Consider the following 15485-nt stretch of genomic DNA (forward strand, 5'->3'; position numbering starts at 1 on the left):
ATCGCTGAGATCTGAGGAGGCCATTCTGAGGCTTCATGGGGCCTCAACACAGGACGCTAGCTCTCCCTTATTCCCCTCCAGGAAGGGAACGTAGGGGTTGGGAGTAGGTTAGGACAGGATAGGTTAGCCGGACAGAGACTATAAAGGGGGTTAGGGAGACGAATTATAATAAAATAAAAAAATAAAATAAAATGGGGCTAAATTGGTTGGGGTTTTGCAAATTTAGGGAGTGGGTATGGACAGAGACAGGCAAAGGCGATAGGTTGGGAGGGAGACAGTAGGGTAGGTCCGAGCCCGCCTTCAGACCTGTCGGCACGACCGCACTCCCTCCACCAACCCCCAGAACGAGACAAGAGGCCGGCCAGCTTCATATGCCGGCCTGTTTTGCTACAACGGCCTGTGCCGGACTTGCCTTACCATGCCTTGTCTGTCTGCCTCTACCTTGGCCCCATGCCTCCTAGCCTTGTTGCATTTGCCCCATTCTATCCATCACCATGTGTGCCAGGATCATCGCGTGAGCTGCAGGGACTGCCCTGTAGGCAGCCGCAACACGGAACTGCATTGGACAGCCCGTGCACTGTGTTTGTATCCATCCATCTGCACACGGAGACTGCATTGAGCAGCCCGTGCTCCATTCATTTTCTTGTGTTGCTTGAGTCAGTGTCCATCCAGTGTTCTGCAAGGACTGCCCTGCAGGCAGCCTTACAGGGGACTGCATTGGTGCAGCCCGTGCACCGTTTTGTGTTCACTGCACTCATTTCAAGGGGGAGGCCTAAGACTGCATTGGGCAGCCGGCCACATTCCCTGCACAACACCTGCATTTGTTTCATGAGCCAGAGATGCATTTGGGCAGCCTGGCTCCCTGCTTCAAAAATGGCCTGTGGGATAGCGCATAGCCACCGGGTTGGGGTGAGTTGCCTTCAGCGGCTGAAGACATGAAAAAGGTTTTGTGACAGACAACGGGGCATTTTGAACAGGCCCCGAAGACATCCGACCTTTGGCTGCGGGGGGCGCTCACCCTCAAAATACTGACATTACTATGTGCCTTTTTCCCACAGAGTCCATCAGTCCTGGGCCATGGTTAGTGTAAATTTATAAGTTAAGGTTAAGGTAAATTGTAAATTGGTTTTGCTCCCCCTGCATGTGTGTCTTAGCGCCGACAATTTATTTAAGTCGTCTGCATGAGTGAGTTTGTTTAGTTAGTTACTCAGCCCGAAGGTTATTTACTTTTGGGACACAAATACACCAAATGTCGCACTCAGGGATCCAGAGGTAAATCGTACGAGGGGAAACTTACACATAAGGGCACACGAAAATTTGACAACTTGGGACGAGTCTGTAAAAAGGGGAGGGGATAGTGTTACGGTTGTGGAAACTCACAGAACACCATACAGGTCCTTTAGATCAGTTATGTCGATAAGTGCGTGTTCAGAATAGATTTCCCCACCGATGTTTAACGGGCAATTATTCGTGTGCAGGGCTGTGAATCTTCAGTTAGCCGTTATTCTTTTGCTGTCTTTATTTTGGAACAACCACCTCCTCCAAAATGACAACCACCACCGCCTTCACAACAACCACCTTCACCACAACCGCATCTCCTCACCACCTCCTCCAAAACAACAACCACAACCACCTTCACCACAACCACCTCCACCAACCTCCAGAACATCCCCACAGACATTCTCCACCACCGTCAACATCCCCACAGACAACGGCCTCCCCAAGGAATAACACCACGCCAACCAACGGTTAAAACAACAAGGTACTCCGAAGAAAGAAATCCCGATAACGTCTGGGATTTCACCTTCCCCTTCCCCCCCCCCCCCCCGCGCGCGCCAGGAGGGAGGAAGGGCGGATCGAGCCAAGGTTCAAAGGTGAAGTAGGGGAGGGCGCTCATTTTGGGTGGAAAGAGCCAACTGCGACCCTCCCCTTGGGGTATATATATATATATATATATATATATATATATATATATATATATATATATATATATATATATATATATATATATACCCCAAGGGGAGGGGTCGCAGATGGCTCTATATATATATATATATATATATATATATATATATATATATATATACACACACACACACACACACACACACACACACACACACACACACACACACACACACACACACACACACACACACACACACACACACACACACACACACACACACACACACACACACACACACACACACACGCGGTGAGTCAGAAGTAGCGCCCAATTTCTGTCAGTTGATTGTTTGTTTGCCATTTGAATTACAGTGTACAGGAAGGTAGAAATATGTGAATGACATGTTTATGTAACCATTTATTCAAGAAAAAATATTACGGAACTGTACCAAGCTGTTTTACTTGCAACTTTAAAAGTGCCCTCCCTCATGATCGATGCACAATTGCAGCCGAGCAGGCACAGAGCGGCATACACGTCTGCAGAGTTCGATATCAATTTCCTCAAACTTTGCAGTGATTGGAGCCTTCAATTCCTGAATGGTACAAGGCTTTTCACGATAAACAAGGTCTTTCATGAGCCCCCAAAGAAAGAAATCTGGAGGTGTAAGGTCTGGGGAGCGTGCCGGCCACTCAATCGGACGGCGGCGGCCGATCCACTTTCTGGGAAAGTTTTCATCAAGCCACTGACGAACATAACGTCCATAATGAGGTGGAGCTCCGTCATGCTGGAAATAACAATCCTGATCTTGTACCCTGGGCCAAAAGTTTTGCAGCATATCCAGGTAAATTTCTGCAGTGACACATCCCTCAAAGAAAAAGGGTCCAATTATCCCTAATGGGGATATGGCTGCCCAAACTGTCACTCCAGGTAAATTTACCTCCTTCTCAACTGTCACTCTTGGGTTATTCACAGCCCAGTAGACACAACTGTGTCTGTAAATTGTGCCATTAAGCTTAAAACATGCCTCATCTGACCACCAAAATCAAAAATAAATATATTACGAAAATTAATAAACTGCAAGACATTTATTAACAACATGACTTCCCAGAAATAATCTGACAGCCGAAAAAACAGAAATTGGGCGCTACTTTTGACTCGCCCTGTACATACATACATATATATATATATATATATATATATATATATATATATATATATATATATATATATATATATATATATATATATATATATATGCTAGGTGAATGCACCTGGCGCTACCCGGGTTCTTTTTGAATGAATTTAATCTTCAATACCGATGTCTGACGCGAGCACAGTATCAGTTCCCGATTGGGCCATGGCAGTCATAGGCTAAGGGGGTTGGTGAGGGGGAAACACACCCCCCCCCAGCCGAGGGGCCTTGCCACACAGCCTATAACCTTCCCGGGGCCCATCCCGACATTTTTTATTCCAGTGGTTAGCTCCTATCTTTCACCTTTCAGGAGATTAGCGCGTGCAGACAAACAAACAGACAAACAAAAACTTAAAATCATATGTTAGATATGTTGTCTATGGCATTGGCCCCATGTCAATCGGCTGAACTTAAAAAATTAACGTTACGAAATCAGGTAATGACGTCATAATTCGGAAACTGAAAGTCGGAAGTACAATTATTTTACATCGGGACACTCCCGGGTACATGTTCTGTCAGCATGTGAAGTTTGATGAGGATCAGTCCAGTACTTTTCGCGTGCATAGGTCACAGACAAACACACTTTCAACTTTATATATGTATATATATATATATATATATATATATATATATATATATATATATATATATATATATATATATATATATATATATATATATATATATATATATATATATATGTATATGTGTATATATATATATATATATATATATATATATATATATATATATATATATATATATATATTGTTGTGGGCCGGGGGTCAGGTGAGAAGTCCATTAGGTGGAGGAAGCTACTTCGATTCCCACCAGACTCCCCGGAATTGTAAGCAGTCGCACACAGATAATTCCATGACGTGGCGGGTCGCTTAACCGACCGTAGACGCCATTACTCAACAGCGTGACCTAGGGTCCTCCCGTCTCTGGGTTAATTGGGTTACCTAATTAATCACGTGGTTTAATTACCGGGGAACCACGCCCTCGGTACGCCTTGCCCGAACCGGATCACACTACCGGCTCGGATCACTTTTCCGGATCGGATGCAGCCGAGCGACACTGCCAAGGACGTACCGGCTAAAAGGAACGGATCGTTGGGAATAAAGTCCCAGCTGGAGTAGGATTTGGACCATGCTGGACCAATGGGAGAAAAGACAAAGATGAGCAGGGAACATTCCTAATAATGATAATTTATTCACAAGCAAACGAGGAAAGGTATGTGGCACAGTGAAGCTTTATTGGGGTATGTAATGCAGGGAAAGAGGAGAGAGTGTGGAGCATGACAACAATACAAGAAACTTACAAAAGCAGACACAGGGCAGACTTGACGTGAGATTAATAACAGTAACAACAATAATGATCTTCTACAGACTTACTTAACGGACAGGCGCCAGCACACTCAGACACACACAGAAAAAGAAACCCCAATGAGAAGGGACTTTTGCAGCCAGGGAGGGAGGGGGTTGAGGTTATGCTCTCGGTATCTGGGCGTTTCGGGGGAGGGGATGCTCCATGGTGCGGTACCCGGCAGTAGTTGCGTTGTCTCTGGCCCAAGCCGCACGTGTGGAACCTGTGTTTTGAAGGAGGAGCTTGAGTGGAGAAGGGCGGAGTCCAGAGTGCGAGGGTGGAGTAGTGAGCGGAGACTAGAAGCAGGAGGCGAGGTCGAGGTCGTGTGGGCGGAGGCGAGAAGCAGGAACACACTGCGTGAAAACACCCACACACACAACACCACACTATACCACACAGACGGAGGAGCTTCTCTGTCTTTTATAGAGCCCGAAGCTCGGAGGAGGGGATCATGCCGAATTCGCCGTCATCGCCCGAATCGGGCGCTTTGATTGGCCCCGACCCCACAAGTGGTCCGCCAGCTTGGGCCGGGTTTTGGGTAGACGTTGGTGCAGCAGATCCTCCATGGTGGTGCAGAAGCCCATCCACCTTACAGCAAAAATGCACGTGACTCACCGCACATGTCGGGTTTCGGGTAGATGTTGGTGCAGCAGGAAGACTTGCCTCAAGAGTGATCGGAGGGAGGATACTGTGGGTTGTTGTGGAACCTCAAAGCGACAGCCTAGTACCTAGTGCACATCGCGGATTTTGCCTCAGAAAAGAAAAGGAGAGTGGGAATGAAATGGAGGGGAAAATGATTTAATAACCCTTACTATTAGACCGTCGCTACACACTCCCCGTTGTCCCACTAAACAAAAGGAAGGGGTCTATCTACACGTATATTAATGGCATAAATGTCTTGGGATACCTCTCTGTTGTGTGCATGCGGTTCTGAGAACCACAACAATATATATATATACATGTATATATATATATATATATATATATATATATATATATATGTATATATGTATATACATGTATATATATATATATATATATATATATATATATATATATATATATATATGTATATATATATATATATATATATATATATATATATACATATATATATATATATATATATATATATATATATATATATATATATATATATATATATATATATATATATATATATATACATATATACATATATATATACATATATATATATATATATACATGTATACATGTATATACATGTATATACATATATACATATATATATATATATACATACATATGCAATAAAATAAGGGTTGGTGCATTTTAACGGGCTACCGCTGCCTTTTTTGTTTTTTTACTGGTATACTCGACGGTGTTGAGTAACCATGAACAAATATTTGTTGGAACTGATGAGTTTTGGTGTCAGTCATGTAAATTTTTGTAAGTGCCTCAGAACTCCTGAAAAAAGGGAGGAAGATTTTGGGAAACTTTGGAAAGAAAGGAAGTGAAAAGAGAGGAAATTGGGAGGATTTTCGTGTCATTCTGTAACTTTCTCCATTTTCCCCCATTCACTTACATGTACACATTTGAGGTGCACCAGAAGCCCCAAAGTCCTACTACTCACACCCCCAGAAAATGATACTATCCACAGCCATGTACTGCATAGTCGTGGGGCAACTTAGCTAAATATAGAATAACAATTGTGCATTTTGTGAGGAAAGCACCAACTTTGGCACACCAGTAGCCTCTCATATTATGAACAGATTTGGATGTTGGGCCATCTCAAATTCAGCCGCTGATGGCTGTGGCAGCCATTTTCCACTGCCATCAAAAATTTTGAGATGGCCCAATATCCAAATCTGTTCATAATATGATAGGCTACTGGTGTGCCAAAGTTGGTGCTTTCCATACAAAATGCACAATTGTTATGCTAAGTTGCCCCACTATAGGAAAAAGAAAAAGAAACCCTTTCCTAATGATATACCTTCTGATATCCTATGCAGTATGATTCTGCAGACCACTTTAACATCAGGTCATGAAAACATGACCATTGTTGCTTGCTGCATGAGTTGACAAAAAAAAACATTATTTGTCAGCGTTAACTTTGCTACTTGCGTGACTTTTTCAGATTGTTATCTTCAACTTAAGCATGTGCCTCATCATCTTCTATGCAGTGTACTACATGGCTTCAAGTATTTGTTTTGGAATTTTCAGGTAAGATGTAGATAATAAAACATGACTTGTTTGTTCGAACGGAGATAATAATGATATGTAAAAAAAAAAAAAAATCACTTCCTACCCCCTCTCTCCCATCATATAATGGTGACTTGGACCACGTTTGGTTGAAATGGTTCCAGCAAAACAATTTGGCATTTTATATTGAAGAATAAATTAGTGCATTCTGGAAGTCTGGAAGTTTGTGGATGTTCAAGATTCGGTGATACTTTTTGAAAAGAGTCGTCCATTGTGTACTGGTGTGTTCGTCTAATCCCAAAATTCTGTCTTAGTCCACAGGGGTCACAGAGTCAGCTCATTAGCCACGCTTCATTGAATCTCAGTCAAAGATCCATTTGTTAGATCATATAATTCATACAAAAGGGCTTATAGTAGTTCAATCAAAGAGGAAGGTAGTTTTGAACAGTACCTAAAGCAATGGTCTAGCATTCTGAATGGGCCATTCAGCTTGATTACTGTTTAGTGTTGTGGCTTAGGAAGATTTGTGATTCCACACCATGTTCCACAATCTCGTCTTAGATCCGCACTACACCATCTGCTTGGAAGGTGAATCGTCATTCTGAAACATGCAATCATTACCTGTATATGTGAGCAGCAAGATATGTCCCACTGTTAAACATTTCCTTGGCTTGCATAATTGTTGCACTTCTGTGTTTTCTCCAGTTGAATCTAATGTGTTGGCTGGCGGTGGAGCCAGAGATGTTGCAGATGGAGGATAGGATGGGGGTGTTGGGGAAAGGGAGGGAGGATGGGTCAAAGTTTTACTTGAATGTGAATACCATCCCAGAAGCTAGCCAATGGCATTTTGTTCAAAGAAGCTTGTCTATACTAATAAATGTCAGTGTGTGTGTGTGTGTGTTTGTGTGTGTCAGTGTGTCAGTGTGTCTCCTCCATAACTCCAAAACCATAATACATAGCAGCCTGAAACTTTGCATGCCAATGAAGAAAGCTCGACGGAAGTGCAAGAGTGAAAATTGGGTGTTTGGGTTAATTAAAACACCCCTTTTGAAGATAATTAATGGCCTTATTTAATTATATCCTTCATCAGGCAATTATTGGCCACCTCGCTCTCTGGGATCTGAAGGCGTTTCCTTGGTAAATTCACTGGGGTCTGAAGCCGCCATGTTTTTTGGCCTGTTCAACCATGTCTTGACTTGGAACAGGCCGCAACGATTTCTCAATGATAAAGTCGTTTTTTTTCACTTTCCTTAGGCCTAAGTCGCATTTGGCACGGCAGCCGTAGGGTCTACAAAATCTACGGCCACGAGCAATTATAGGGCGGCCGCAGTATTTCCACGGTCACACAATGTAGCAGTCACATATGTTTTTATTTTTCAGGGAGCCGCACAGCGTATTTAGAAATTGTGGAGACCGAAAACGTGGGGGTGCCGTACGGTCTATGATTTGATGTCGCACGGTGACCTTAGGGCGTCTCTGTGGCGGCCATAGAATTTTCAAGGCAGGCACAAGGTAGCCTCAAGGTGCCCGCAAGGTGACTGCAGGGGGGCCCTAAGGCGAACGTGCGGCCAGATGGACGGTAACAAGTGGGTATATATACCAGTTCTTTTTTACTGAAGTAAAAATATAACAGTTCGGAATATACCAGTATATATAACTGAATATACTATAACTATAATATATATAAAGTTGAATGTGTGTTTCTCTGTGACCTATGCACGTGAAAAGTACTGGACTGATCCTCACCAAACTTCACATGCTGATAGAACATGTACTCGGGAGTGTCCCGATGTAAAAGAATTGTACTTCCGACTTCCGGTTTCCGAATTATGACGTCATCACCTAATTTTGTAACATTAATTTTTCAAGTTCAGCCGATTGACATGGGGCCAACGCCATATACAATATATCTAACATATGATTTCAAGTTTTTGTTTGTCTGTTTGTTTGTTTGTCTGCACGTGCTAATTTCCTGAAAGGTGAAAGATACGAGCTAACCACTGAAACAAAAAATGTCGGGATGGGCCCCGGGAAGGTTATAGGCTATGTGGCAAGGCCCCTCGGCCGGGGGTGGGGGGAGTGGGTGTGTTTCCCCCTCACCAACCCCCTTAGCCTATGACTGCCATGGCCCAATAGGGAACTGATACTGTGCTCGCGTCAGACATATGTATAGAAGATGAAATTAATTCAAAAAGAACCCGGGCAGCGCCGTGCGCATCCACCTAGTAGTATATATATATATATATATATATATATATATATATATATATATATATATATATATATATATATATATATATATCTGAATATACCAGTTCGGAGTATAGGCAAACACCTATACTCCGATCTCTAGCAGTCGCGCACGGTGGACGCACGGTCGACGCAGACTGCCACGGAGGTCGTACGTAGGACGCACGGCGGGCGTAGGGGAACCGTGCATCGACCCTGCGTTGCCTGCAGGTAGTCACACAGACTGCAAGGCCACTGTACGTTGAACACAGGGATGCCTGAGGACTACTCTACGGCGACTGTGGAAATAGTGCGGCCGCCGTAATTTTTTGGGGGTTGGCAAAATTCATTTTTCATCGATAAGAGCCTACGGTAGCCGCACGAATAACGCAAGCCCACCGTACACCCAACGTACAGTCGACGTGGAACACATCTACGTCACAGCTTGGCTTGTCGAATTGCTACGGCCAACATAGAAATGAAAAAAGTTATAACTCCGCGCTACAATTCCATGGCGACCCCTACATCCTCTAAAAGATCGCCATACAGTGTCGGGCCACCAAACCGGGCGTAGTGGCGTGCGCCTGTCATCCGGCTACTCGGAGGCTTGGGTTGGAGGATCGCTTGAGGATGGGAGCTCTGCCCTGGGCCCGGACATGTACGTGTATGAGACGTGTATGAGAGGGTGTAGGGCAGCCTGGAATCATGGCGAAACCCAATCCTTATCCCTGTGTCGTAAGAGGCGACCAGGGTTGCATCAGGGAGGGCATCCGACGTAAAACCTATGCCAAATTAGTATGCGGATTGTAACGGATGATCCGCTGTGGCGGCCCCTAACGGGAGCAGCCGAAAGACGAACAACACAACACAACGGTGTCGGGCCACCCTGAGGCCACCTCAGAAACTCTGCGGCTGCCGCACGTTTCTGTCAATTCGGGGGGGGGGGGGGTACGGCCACCATATCCTCGCCGTAGAGCAAATGTGACTTAGGCTTTACTCATATTATCGAATGCCTGTTCATCATAGCTTTGAATCGCTGTATACATCACTTTTGTACGGGCTATTCTTTTCAAGTTAGGAGCTTGGAGCGATTTCATGTATTATATGAAACAATTTTCCACGATCTACTCTCACCGACTAATTAAAGTATATCATCGAAAATTTATTTCGGTTTTGAGGATCGGATATCGTCCAGACTAAATAAGTGTCTCAAACTGTTGTGAAATCTGAAAATTTAAAGAAATAACGAGTCTTATAACCAAGTCGATATAACTATTTACTTTAAACAAGCAAGGCTATGTTCCTTCTCCAGACATACACAAGAAAATGTGAAATTTCCAAAGCATTAAACTCACCTTTTTCTACTGTTTGGAGAATTATATTGAGTGAACAAAAAATTTAGGAATGGACCAAAATTATCTAGCTTCATTGAGCTATATGATTATGTAGCTTCATTGAGAGCGCAGGGTCTAGCATTCACGACTAGACCTCGCGCTCTGTCCCCCAGAGTGACTGCCTATCCATAGCATCTGCCAGATCTGTGTCTATATTTTCAGAGGTTTTGTGAGGTGCTTGCTCTACAGGGAATCAAAGCAAATCTGCTGAAAAACGGACGTTTTTGTTTTTTAAAGTTGTAACGTTTACGCGGACCCCGAACCGATGTACCACGTGATGCATGTACAGATGAGCAGGCAAGATGTTAGATTATCTGCAATGTTAATATCACAGGTGACGAGGCTATGTTCCCTTCTCCACACATACACAAGAAAATGTGAAATTTCCAAAGTATTAAACTCATCTTTTTCTTCTGTTTGGAGAATTATATGGAGTGAACAAAAAATTTTTTGAACGTGCCAAGATTAACCAGCTTCATTGAGCTATATGATTTAATTAATGCATTCACTGCGAGACCTTGCGCTCTGTCCCCCAGACGAACTGCCTATCCATAGCGTCTGCCAGATCTGTGTCTATATTTTCGGAGGTTTCGCGAGGTGCTCTTCAGGGAAGCAAAGCAAATCTGGTAAAAAAAAATTAAAAACCCAGACATTTAAAAAAAAGTTATAACGTTTACACGGACCCCAAACCGATGTAAAGACGTGACGCGCACACAGACGAGTCAGGAAAATGCAGATTTTCTGCAATGTTTATTTCACGGGTGATTGAACTTTGCAATGTCTCCAAGGTTGTCCTGCATTAAACAGCAACTCTTATGCGGAAAAGGTCATTATTTGAACGAATCCATTTTATTTCACTAACTGCTGCATACGCGGTGAAGACCTGCTTTACAGTTAAAGGGATCCTACATGATATGCAGCGACAGCCTGGCCAACCGTTCCTTATTAACCATTTCATTGGAGTGCTTGCATGAGTGCTTAAGCAACTTGCCGAACGCCTTACATTCAATAGCGGTACTGCGCTACGTCCTTCTGAACGAATCATTCACTCACTGCAGACACTTTTGCCCGCCATGTCATTCAGAGTGAGTGGTCCGTGCTACATCACCCTGAGCGAGTGGTTCATGCTCTGGCACCCTGAGTGAGTGGTTCATGCTCCACCATCCTGAGCGAGTCGTTCGTGCTCCACAACCTGAGCAAGTGGTTCGTGCTCCGCCACCCTGAGCAAGTGGTTTGTCTTCTGCCACCCTGAGCTAGTGGTTTATACTCCGTCACCCTGAGTAAGTGGTTTGTGGTCCATCACCCTGAACGAGTGGTTCATGCTCCGCCACCCTGAGCGAGTGGTTTGTGCTCCGTCACCCTGAGCGAGTGGTTCATGCTCCACCACCCTGAGCGAGTGGTTCGTGCTCCATCACCCTGAGCGAGTGGTTCATGCTCCACCACCCTGAGCCAGTGGTTCATGCTCCACCACCCTGAGCGAGTCGTTTGTGTTCCGCCACCCTGAGCAAGTGGTTTGTGCTCTGCCACCCTGAGCGGGTGGTTCATGCTCCGCCACCCTGAGCGAGTGGTTTATACTCCGTCACCCTGAGCGAGTGGTTTGTGGTTCATCTCCCTGAGTGACTGGTTCGTGGTCCGTCACCCTAAGTGAGTGGTTCTTGCTCTGTCACCCTGAGCAAGTGGTTTGTGCTCCATCACCCTGAGCGAGTGGTTCATGCTCCGCCACCCTGAGCGAGTGGTTTATACTCCGTCACCCTGAGCGAGTGGTTCGTGGTCCGTCACCCTAAGTGAGTGGTTCTTGCTCTGTCACCCTGAGCAAGTGGTTTGTGCTCCATCACCCTGAGCGAGTGATTTGTGCTCTGTCACCCTGGGTGAGTGGTTCATGCATTGTCGCTCTGAGCGAGTAGTTCGTGCTCCATCACCGTGAGCGATTGGTTCATGCTCTGTCACCCTGAGCAAGTGGTTCTACCTCCATCACCCTGAGTCAGTTGTGAAATAACACCCGATTTCCAAACTGTTTGCCGTATTAATGTATTTTCTAAATTACCAAGCGAATTTTTTTTCCACCTGTCACACGCAGCTGTTTTTAAAGATTAATGTTTGTGAACATATCCCTGAAACGTCTTTCTAAATACATCGTTGTTTTTCGGTGATAGCTACTCATGTTTTTTGGGCTGTTGCTGATATCTGCCAAGCGTGTGTGTGTGTGTGTGTGTGTGTGTGTGTGTGTGTGTGTGTGTGTGTGTGTGTGTGTGTGTGTGTGTGTGTGTGTTGTTGTTGTTCGTTAAGCATAACTCACTCTCTCTGTCCCATCCTTGCTCTACCCCTCCCAATACAGTGCAGTACCCTCCTCCCACAACTCTCTCACTCTCCCCTCTCTATCTCTCTCTCTGTTTCTGTCTCTGGACATATCAGGACGGTTGTTATCGATGGACGGTGTTTGTCTCGGGACGTGCCCGTGCAGGATTTGTCTCCGGATGTGTCTGGGCGGTGTTTCTCTCTGGACGCGTCCGAACGGTGCTTGTCTCTGGACGCGTCTGGGCAGTGTTTGTTTCTATATGCGTCTGGGCGGTGGTTATCTCTGTACGCGTCCAGGCGGTGTTTGTCTCTGTACACGTCCGGGCGGTGTTTGTTTCTGTACGCGTCTGGGCGGTGTTTATCTCTGTATGCATCCAGGCAGTGTTTGTCTCTGCACACGTCCGAGCGGTGTTTGTTTCTGTACGAGTCCGGGCGGTGTTTATCTCTGTATGCATCCGGGCGGTGTTTGTCTCTGTACACGTCCGGGCGGTGTTTGTTTCTGGATGCGTCCAGGTGGTGGGTGGTAATTAACGCTCCACCGCACGTCTGCCTTCCCTTCCTCTCACCTCACACTGTCTTCCCTTCCCCCACCCCTCCTCGCTTCCCCTCCCTCCTCTGTCCTCTCCCTTCTCTCCCCACTCTCTATCCCGTACCCCTCTCTCCCTCTTCCCCCCTCTTTTTCTCCCTCCACCCTTTAGTATTCCCGTCAGCGAAGCGATGGGTGGTATTTGCTCGTGTTAATAATAATATCCATTTTTTAAAAATACAACAAAATTGAATAACAAAAGCAGCACAGGCTTAAAATCAGTTAAAAGCACAAATCCATTTTTGGTTTTTGATTAGTTTTCTCAGTTATAACATCAACTCAAAGAGCAATCAGAAATTGCAGACCTTCCCCAGGACTTGTTTTGTGTTGTGTGTCGAGGATGCGTTGATGACGTACAGTAGGTTTATGTTCATTCAGCAGACCGACCTTTTTGGTTTTCTTGCATAGATTCACATTGCAATCATAGTACTCCGTGAATGATGACACAGAAACTTACAATAGTACGTACTTAGTCGGTACCTTATAAAATGGTACGTGCTTTATAAACGTACGTATGTACAAATAATACATACTTTATATGAAAAAAGCACGTTCTTCATATTGTAGATGTACGTACATTCTCAATAGTACGTCCTTTATAGACGTACTTGCATTCTTGTAGTACGTACTTTATAGACATACTCACATTCTAATTGTACATACTTTATCGAGCTACTTGGTTGAAAAAAGATAATGTGTAATACTCGATACCACGAGGTGGCGTTTGTGGCCTACATTAGCACATTGTGCAGACAAACAGACAAACAAACAGACCCAAGTGCAATACCCTCTGGCTGGGGTAACTGGAAAGTATCCCAAAATGTTAAGCCAGGCTGCATCCGCTTTGTACTCCAATCAAACTTGATGAAAATAAGGCTAAAAAAAGGAATTTTTTCATTCGTCTTCTCCATATTCTTATAATAAAGGTTTGTTGAAAACTTGATGATAAAAGCTCAAATGGTAAACTAGAAAGCATCTCAAAATGCAAGCAGATTCAATAAAGAAACATGGAAGCAATAAATAAAAAACACTGCCATCTCAAGCTGTGTAATGGACGGACTAATGTGGGCTATTTGGACTTCCTGTGACTTTGGCCTTTGACATTTTGACTCAATTATTAATTAGTCTTTTCCATATTCTCATAATAAAGGTTCACTGAAAAGTTGACGATAAAAGCTCAAAATGTAAAAAAGTTATGGCCTGGACACACACACACACACACACACACACACACACACACACACACACACACACACACACACACACACACACACACACACACACACACACACACACACACACACACACACACACACACACACACACACGAAAAACCCTGTCTCCCGCTGCATGGGCAGATGGGATAAAAATTGTTGCAAGGAATTTTGAACATCACAGTCCCTTGAGTACATTTCCTCACTCCAGAATATTTTTGCAATTGCAGCCATTCTCTGGTCCCTCCGTGCAAATGGCTCAACCACTTTGGTTACAGAGAGACCTCCCTCTACACATGCATAAACATGTGTGCCAGATCTGTCAATCTCTCTTAGCTCATTATGCACCTCACATTCATCTTCAGGAACTGAACTCTGTTCATTCACATTTCACACTCACTGTTGGCAATGGAGAAAGTTACACACATTCTCAAAAATTTTATGAACATTGGGACATAGGAAGGGGTTGTAGTTCTGCAAAGTGCAGTCCACCAGCATCTCAGACAGGTCATCTGCACCACCTGAAGATGCCATGTGTGCAGCTCTGCTGCCAATGCATTCAGTTAGGTATATCATCAGTGAAGTAACTTAGGACAAAAGTCCTCCACATTTATACTGTTGTATTGTTCAATAATGATGCTGGGAATTAGCTGTAAATCACATGTGTTTCTTTGATGGAGCAAGAAAAACCTGGTGTTCACTTCTGTTTGCAGCGGTGTTCCATAAATGGAACACTGACAGTCCAAAGATAATACATATCTTGACTATCTACCTTCAGATTTTCTCTGTTTTTTGGTTTGATTTTTTGGGGGTCTTGTAGTGTTCAACAGTCCTGAAAAGATAGTGTAGAGGTAGCACACCTACCTTTGAGCTCTCTTCCTAGTCTGGGCTCTAATTTTGATTGAACTATAAACTGTTGGATTGGTGCTTCATAAGAACACAGTTACATTACAAAATGTACCATACCTCAGATGGACGTTAAGTTGGGTAACCCCCAGGCCTCTGTCAGCAATAAGTGGTGGACATTAAAGTTCCTACTGCATCTTTTGATGAAGAGTGGTCGTGTTATTTCTGGCAACCTGAGAAAATTCCAGAAATCCTTGACCTATAACCTACA

General features: G+C 44.2%; 1 protein-coding gene across 3 annotated transcripts in view; it reads left to right on the forward strand.

Moving 5' to 3' along the window:
* The window catches only part of TMEM244 (transmembrane protein 244), a 68567-nt gene that overhangs the window by 17196 nt on the left and 35886 nt on the right, over window positions 1–15485 (forward strand). For all 3 annotated transcript variants that reach the window (XM_085847184.1, XM_085847182.1, XM_085847183.1), the window contains exon 2: window positions 6586–6671. In XM_085847184.1, coding sequence (XP_085703310.1) covers window positions 6586–6671 — 86 coding nt within the window. The remainder of the gene's footprint in view (window positions 1–6585; window positions 6672–15485) is intronic.

This window comes from Eptatretus burgeri, chromosome 11, assembly GCF_056783735.1.
Source record: "Eptatretus burgeri isolate ZD-2024b chromosome 11, Ebu_testis_v1, whole genome shotgun sequence".
Lineage (NCBI taxonomy): Eukaryota > Metazoa > Chordata > Myxini > Myxiniformes > Myxinidae > Eptatretus > Eptatretus burgeri.